The sequence below is a fragment of the Tasmannia lanceolata genome, unplaced genomic scaffold (assembly GCF_043159265.1).
Source record: "Tasmannia lanceolata isolate RefF3 unplaced genomic scaffold, GAP_Taslan_0.1 ptg000008l, whole genome shotgun sequence".
Classification (NCBI taxonomy): Eukaryota; Viridiplantae; Streptophyta; class Magnoliopsida; order Canellales; family Winteraceae; genus Tasmannia; species Tasmannia lanceolata.
The window spans coordinates 49,714,979-49,722,782 of record NW_027518685.1 but is presented as its reverse complement, the minus strand read 5'-3'; the positions used below and the strand labels follow the sequence as shown (position 1 = coordinate 49,722,782).

At 44.4% G+C, this 7,804-nt stretch overlaps 1 protein-coding gene across 1 annotated transcript; it reads right to left on the bottom strand.

Moving 5' to 3' along the window:
- Window positions 1–2,095: 2,095 nt before the first annotated feature.
- On the bottom strand, window positions 2,096–7,128 carry LOC143883634 (putative lysophospholipase BODYGUARD 3). Its single transcript, XM_077386979.1, has 4 exons — window positions 6,244–7,128; window positions 5,627–5,955; window positions 4,928–5,127; window positions 2,096–2,602 (listed from the first exon to the last, which is right to left on the bottom strand). The coding sequence occupies exons 1-4, from the start codon at window positions 6,794–6,796 to the stop codon at window positions 2,278–2,280; spliced, it is 1,407 nt and encodes a 468-aa protein (XP_077243094.1). The 5' UTR covers window positions 6,797–7,128; the 3' UTR covers window positions 2,096–2,277.
- Between the last annotated feature and the right edge of the window lie 676 nt (window positions 7,129–7,804).

Here is a 7,804-nt window from a genome sequence, read left to right as displayed (position 1 = left end):
AGGCTTCTTCTGCTCGCACGAACTTGTCAGCCTTGGATTTAAGTTCCTGTAGGTCCCGTGGTGGCTTGAGGGTAAGATGCAGCTTGAGATTTGGATCGGTGGTGGCGTGCTTTAGTGTTGCGACCGCTATTTGGACGTCCATGTTAGAAAGTTGGGCCAATTCGGCGTTGAATTTTAACATGAAGTCTCTTAGGGTCTTGTTTCTTCCCTGCCGGAGGGCTAAGAGGGCGTCCGCTGGATCATGGCGGAGGCGGTTGTTGGCGAATCTTGCGCTGAACTTCCTTCTGAATTCGTGGAAGGATGCGATGGAGTCGAGCTCCAATCTCATGTACCAATCGTTAGCGGTCTTTCTTAACAGGGAGGCGAAGGCTCTGTACATGAATCCGTCCGACGCGCCCCGGAGCGTCATTACCCTTTTGAAAGTTTGGAGGAATTCGAGAGGGTCAGTGCTTCCGTCGTACAAACCGAAACGGGAGAGGTCTATGCCTGCTTCTGCTGGGGTCTTTAAGACTTCCGAGGTGAATGGGGATGCCGTTTCCCTTTCCCATTCGTCGAGGATGCCATGGGCGTAGGGCTTCTTCATTTCTAGTCTTACCTCTCGAATCTGCCTCTGCAGGTCGGCTATCGGATCCACGCTGGGCGGTTACGCTGAGGTTGCTACTTCTTCCGCCCGAGCCAGGGGCAGTTCCTGGAGACGGGCAGCTTGGACAGGGGGAGCGCGGCTTAGCATAGCCTGCTTCCCGCTGTCTCGCTGGTGTCCCCTAGCTGCGGGGGGCAAAGGGCTGTTCGTTGATGGGGACGGCGTTCGGCGAGTCGGTGCTCGCTTTCGCCGGGGATAACGCTCCCCTGGCTGTTCCTCCTTGCCTTCGTCATAGGCTTCTGTCTGGTCCTGCGTTGTTAGGGGCCTCTCCGGGGCCGGAGGAGGTAAGCGTTGGAGTAGGTCTAGGGCGGAGTTCGTTGAACATCTCCATGGTGGGGACCATCTGCGGTGCGCTAGAGGAGGGCTGGTTCGGCCCGAGAGTGGTGAGTTGGGCTCTCGGGAGCTTGAGGTGTTGGTTTGTGCGCGCTGAGCCTGACTCCTGGTTATTACCCCTGTTTATTGCTGTTGGGTGTGGTTTCTCATCGCCATAAGGCGTTCAGTACTCGACGAGTCCCACGGATGGCGCCAATATGATGGCGTCGGGATCCGGGTCGGTGATCGCGCGGTCGGTAGAGGGCCTCCGCGGGGTCTGCAATCACAAACAGAGGGGGTCAGGGGGTCCGGGGTGGGTCCCGGACGACCACTTCGACACCCAAGTCAGATCATTCGACCAATCAATATAAAGGACAGCGAGAAGGGGAAGGGGTTTTGATCAGGGTTACCAGGGCCAACGCGCGGGCTCCTTTCTGGGTGTGTGAATGAGTGGGTCGGAGGGGATTAGCAGGGAGAGTGCGATTGCGTTCCTAGTCTCCTCTGTTGTTGCCTCGCCTCTTTTTTCGGTTGCTTTTTGCGGAGCTGGGAATGGGGGGAGTCCTTTCCGAAAATGTCCATCCTCTCTCTTCTTCCTTTCCCTCCCTTTTAAAGGGAAGTGCGCGGCCCTTGTCATCATTATGGAGAGACGGCATTCCTTTGCAGGATTGGGCCGTCCCCCAGCCTCGCCGGCGCGCGTGGCTTTGCCGGCCATTTCCTTCCATAATTTGTGATGATGAGGCCTAGACGGTGACACGTGTCATGTTTGCATGGTTTTTACCATTTTCCAACGTCTTTCTTCATGATGGCTAGGCTCTTCTTGCTCATGGACGACACGTGGCGATATCTGAGAACGACGCCGTATTTGTGTCCCATCAGTAGAATAACACATTAAAATGTAGCGACAATCCCGCTGAGAGAGAGAGAGAGAGAGAGAGAGAGAGAGACTTCAATGCCTTTTGCCAAACAGCTCAAAGGGTCGTAACCCAGTTAATTTGAAATTCGTAGCACAGCTGTGAATATTTCTGACGGATAGCAGTGCATTAACCGTGAACTGGAATTAATGCCTTGAAGCCGATTCATCCAATCCAGATTGGCAATAGTTTTTAAGAATACTAAAAAAAAAAAAACACAACATATAAAAGAAAAAGATGAAAAATGGGTTTTGGTTTAATTATTTCCTTCACAAATCAACATAATTATCGTTAAACATTTCCTACCCGAATGCTGGGTAGCAATAGACACGAATCCAATGAAAAATGAGAGGGCGGAAATTAAAAAAAAAAACTGACAATCTCGATTTCAGACCGTGATCGGGGCGAGCGATCTTAACCGCTCGATTTCTTCCAAATCTCTTCAAGTTCTCTAGCGAAAGCCCTCTGTCGACCGACCACGATTGTGATGTGATCTTTATTATCTACAATCTTAACATTCGATCTAGGGATTTTGGAGTGTACGGAATAGGTACAATCGATGGGAAGAAGCTCGTCGTCTCTGCCATGAAAGAGGGACACGTGGCAGTCAAGCTGATCTCTAACTGCGTCCAAATAGCCGTCGATCATAGTGGCGCTCCCAAAGATGATGTTATGTAGGGTATGCCATGCAGCGTAATGGGTGTGGCAAAAGAATGCGTCCACCAAGAAAGTCCTGACCCTGCGAAAAGGTCATAAATTGGGTCAGAAAAATGCTGACAATTTGTCGTTCAGAGTGAGCTCCTTGTGGGCCATTAGGAGGATGGAACCTAAAGATGTACGGTTTTGTTCAATTGGTTCAACACATGGTTTCAAGGCTCGGAGTGCGTTCCGGTCCTCGCCAAAACCGAAATTTCGGTAATTTCTGTTAAAATTTCCAATTTCAGGGAAGTATTAAATAATGATTGAATTTCCTTAAATTTCAATTTAAATTTCGGAAAAAACAGAAATTTCAAATTTCTGCCGAAATCCTGTAACCTTTTGGGCATTGTACATTTAAGTTACGGGGTTTACCGAAATCCGATATTTCAGTCTGAAATTTCTGATTTCATCGAAATTTAAACCATGGTTCAACCCTGGTTCAAATTGGGATGAAATCTGATATAAATAAAGTAGCTGTGAATATAAAAGCCAAAGGGAAACTATATCCACACAACTATGTTTTAATAATTGCACAGGCACAGCTTTGCCTTTTCTTTTTAAATTGGCTTGTCAGAGCTTATGGTTGTGCTGATATCATTTCCCAAAGCAAAACATTAAGGAAAGTGGAAACTAAAAGAAAGGAAACAGATATGGGCACGATCAGAGTTGATATCTGCAGGATCACATTTTGCTAATGGGACGAATCACCTTGGTTTTATGTTTTAACTTCTCATAGCCCAAGAATTTTTTTTGGGAATTGTAATAAATTTTGGAGGCTGTTTCACCTCTGGTTTCAAATAAGTGCTTCGGCCAAAAATCAGCCTTAACTTTTTTGTGAACGGCTGAGATTAATCTTGCCCAAAAACAAACTTTTAATAGCTTGTGATGATCAGGAGACACTTATAAGAAATCTAATGATGATCCAAGTAGATTTGGTGGAGTCAAATTAATGTCGAATGACTGTTTTTATGCTTTAATTGCTTATTTTCCTTGTGCATGTAAACCAAATGCTCTGATGCTCTGCTCAATTGAAACGGTTGTTACCGCGTCTTTAGAAGGTCAAGCATAATCAGCCCTTTTTATCTCAAGAAGTCAAGATATAATAAATCAAAACAAGAGGAATGCTCAACTCAAGGGCTCTCTGGTGAGAACCGGCAACAAGGGTGCCCCATTGTATCCATGTCATCAAAGTGCAATCCAATGGGGGCACCCTTGATGCTGAGTTGTGCAAGGGGCACCCTTAACCTTAAGTTCAGCATTCGCCTCAAAACAATGTCTTTATCAAAGGGACTGATATCATCACCACCGTACTTTGATAATGGTACTACTAATGTATTTTTAACACATTTTTAAAGAAAATGATATGGTAACCAAGAATAAGACTGAAGGGAGAAACCAACTACGATAATGTGCCATTTGTGCAAAAAAAGGCAAAAGCAACCTTTCTGTGATTTCCTTGAGAAAAAAAAAAAAAGGAGTGGTCGTATCTGTTTGTTCTCCCTGAATTTTTTTTGTTCTCCCTTATTTGTATTTGCTCTGGGCGCCAGGCTTGTATTTTTGTGTAACGTGGCGTTTTGGTAAGGGCGATGATTGACATATGTTACTAGGGGTGTCAATTTTGGCTCGGGCTCGGAGGCTCGCTCGAGCTCGGCTCGAATCCTTAACGAGCCGAGCCGAGCCGGCTCGTTAAGCTTAACGAGCTGAGCCTGAGTTAGGCCAGGCTCGGCTGGGCTCGTTAAAGCTCGTAAAGTCAACATAATCTGCAAAAAGCAAAAATAACGTACCGAGGGTAGGTATGTCTTGTCAACATCATCGCAAATCAAACTGTTCGAAATTAATTTTTTCCTGTAATTGTCATAACTTTAAACATTTTTTGGTATTTTTTTATTAATTGTCATAACATACTATATTTTCTTCGTAATTTTTCATTTTAAACTAGCTATTTTACTTTTATGTGTGATTACTTTTTTTTGTGCTTTTGCTACCAACCTTTCCTTTTGCTACCAAGCTTTGGCATGTGCGAAACTCGATAAACCCAAGCTCGATAAAGCTCGTGAGCGGCTCGCGAGCCTGGCCGAGCCTGACCGAGCCGAGCCGAGCCCGAGCCTGGTTCGAGCCCGAGCCGAGCCCGAGCCTAGTCTTTGAGCTTAACGAGCCGAGCCTGGCCAAGCTCGACTCGGCTCGTTTACACCCCTATATGTTACCAAACCATAGGTTGTGGTCACTCATAAAATTAAAACCCAAAGGTGCTCTTTTCAGAAAATGACAAAACAAACATTGTCATTCCTAAAATACCCCTTATCTTTTTTTAATATTCCACGTTTGTCTTATTTGGTGTTTGGTTATTTTTCAATGGTTGGGTTACCTGTTTCTTGTGATCTGTTTGGTGATAAATTCCCACAACCGGTGGTTCTTGCATATGAGCAAACACACCGTCCGGCTAATATGCTCGTACCAACATGTGATCGATGAGCCAAAGGCGATCAGCGGCCAAACCCGCCGCGGTGCCACCCTCCTCAAAACATACTGGCTTCCTTGCTCCCCCTTTGGTATTGGAAAATATGGCTGCGCATTTTAAAAATCTTATTAACACAACTCATAAAATAAAATAAAGGGTTTTAATTTGCTAAAGATTGTCCTTAAAATGCATTGGAAACATATTTTATACATGTGCTTCCATAAGAAATGTCTCGAAACATTTTGTAGAAAGGTAATTGCTAACGTCCATCGCAAAGGGCATTTTACGGCTGGTCTGTCTCATGCCAGACCACCCACCTCGTTAATGGAGACAAAAGATGTTGTCTTCATTCACGAGGTGCTGGTCTGACATGTAACAGAGCAGCTGCGAAATGCCTTTTGCGATGGACCCTAGCAAATCCCTTGTAAAAGTCTCAAAACAATCTTAAAACATGTGTAAAATTAATTATATTTCCAGTGCACCTTAACGGGTGCCCTTAGGCTGCTTCCTAGCAAAGCCTTAAAATAAAATATGGGTACCCCAAATTATTTTGAGGGTACCTATATTAAAACAAGCGTAAGATAATATAAATCAAAACAACCCTACCGGTGCGAGCAATGTGAGCGACTTCAAAGCACCGGGATACTTCACGGCAAGGGCTAGCGCGAGAATGCAACCTAAGGAGTGGGCCACGATGTGAAAGGACTTCACCCTGTACGGCTCGAGCACGGAATGTTCGATCATGTCCATGTGTTCTCTCAGCGTGTAAAGGGAGTTTTTGGGTTTCGGGCTCTGTCCAAAGCCGAGCAGATCTACTGCTATTAACCGATATTTCGATTTCGTTTCGGTCGAAAAGTTTGGAAAAAGTGTCTCTGTCCAAAACGCCGACGAGGAGATAAACCCGTGAATGAACAAAACATTATCCCTCGGGTTATCTGCACATTTCAATTTGCAAACAATACCCAAAAATAAATAAATAAAATGCAATAAAAAGGGTTACTAATATTGGCAGAACTATGTTTTAATAATTGCACAAACTCAGCTTGTCCTGTCTTCTTTAATTGCCCTTTGAGAGCTTTATGGGAGCTGTAATAATCTTTGATAGCGGTTCAAATTATAAAATACAAAATGAGTTCGTGCCATCATCAAAACATGGCAGTGCCAATATCAGTAACATGAAAAACCAAAGAAAAAGATAAAAGACAATTAAGAAAAATATTTACGTTTAGGTCCTTCGGCCCGGACGAAGAGCGTGTCTTTGCTGGAAGAGGTCCAAGAAGTGCAGGTCTTGCAATCACAATCGGACCACCGAGGGATGGGATTGGATTTCAGCCGCCCGATCTTCCCTTGAAGCATCTCGACAATGGTGGAGTTAATCGTGAACGTCGATCTCATGCTCCCTTTCCTCACCTTCGATCGGATGGTTGTCCTTTCAACTTTCAGCTTTCGCAGTTCCTTGACCGTCAATTTTGAGGCCTCAGAAATCAACGACCGGCGGGTGTACAGCGTGTCCGAGATATCTTCCAACTGTAACTTGCTAGAACACAAGCAAAGGATCTTTGTGGACTCTCCTTTCTCTGTAACTACAATCTTTCCGCTGTTTGTTATCGCCTCCTTCGTCCATTCGGCTTCCACGAAAAAATCAGCCAGCTTGTAAACGAGGCAAAGGAAAGCGTCTAAGAGATCAAGAAAGCTGAAAACCACAAAGCTAAGGACATCGTTAACAAAATGCCCGACTAACGTTAGAACAGCTCCAGTGGCTCGCATTACACCCATTGATACAAAAGAAAGAAGCCCAGATAGAAAAGCCTCCCAAGCTACCGTTCTTAAAATACAGAGAAAAAAAATTACAGTCTATGAAAAAGCTCTCCACCTAACCAATAGCCTAATATAACTTCCCCTACTGTCAAAAACAAGAAATGCAGTTATTTTCTGAGTTTATTCTTTTCCTTCTCTCAACGACCAAAAACAGCACAAGCTACAAAAAGGAAAGGGCAAGAGGGGATGGATCTTACTTTGCCTAATCGCTTGGTAAATGGGGTGTGAGGTACATAAGCTAATATGAGGAGAGAGAAGTGGTTTTTCTGATTTGAGAAAAGCGTGTGGAAGAGCTTGTTGTAAAAGTAGGAAAAGAAAGAAAGATGCTTGGGAGCTGATAAATGAATTCATTGTTCATTAAAATCGTTTGCTGGCCAAGGAAAAGTGGTAGGTGGGTGTTGAACTCCTGGCTAACATTTCCTCCCTAGGGTTACACTTGTATCAATATAACTAGCATTCATGAACCATGGTGTGCATGGATTTACATCCATGCACACCATGGTGGGCCCGCACCCTCAATACTTGATATGCAAAATGGAAGCCGCCACCCTATGCATTGGTTTGTGGAGATGGTAGTGTTAGAGTATAAAAGATAGGTAATTGTTTGTTGGGCAGTGATAATTAAATCGACCCCCAAATATCTCAAATCGACTCCCTATGTGTCTTTCTCTCTCCTCTGGGTTAGAGAGAGAAATAGGAGAGAGATAGACACATGCGGGTCGATTTAAGATATATATGGGAGTCAATTTATCACTCCCCTTGTTTGTTTCACAGGTAGGACCCACTCATTCAAATATATATATATATATATATATATATATATATATATATATATGAGAAAACGGTTCCTACACATATGTGTAGAGAGTTCCCTACACACTAGCTTAAAATACAGTGGGGGCCCACATTGTTTGGGTGATCCAAGCCATCAATTTTAAAGGCCCTCACATAGATAGGCTGTCTACA

What these genes read in the sequence shown, in the direction of transcription:
- LOC143883634 (XM_077386979.1), bottom strand. Translation starts at nt 6,796, where the DNA reads ATGGGTGTAATGCGAGCCACTGGAGCTGTTCTAACGTTAGTCGGGCAT. An exon ending in CGCTCACATTGCTCGCACCG is followed by an intron (nt 5,128 to 5,626) that starts GTAGGGTTGTTT and finishes TAAAATGCGCAG; the next exon opens with CCATATTTTCCAATACCAAA. An exon ending in AAACAGATCACAAGAAACAG is followed by an intron (nt 2,603 to 4,927) that starts GTAACCCAACCA and finishes ACCTTTTCGCAG; the next exon opens with GGTCAGGACTTTCTTGGTGG.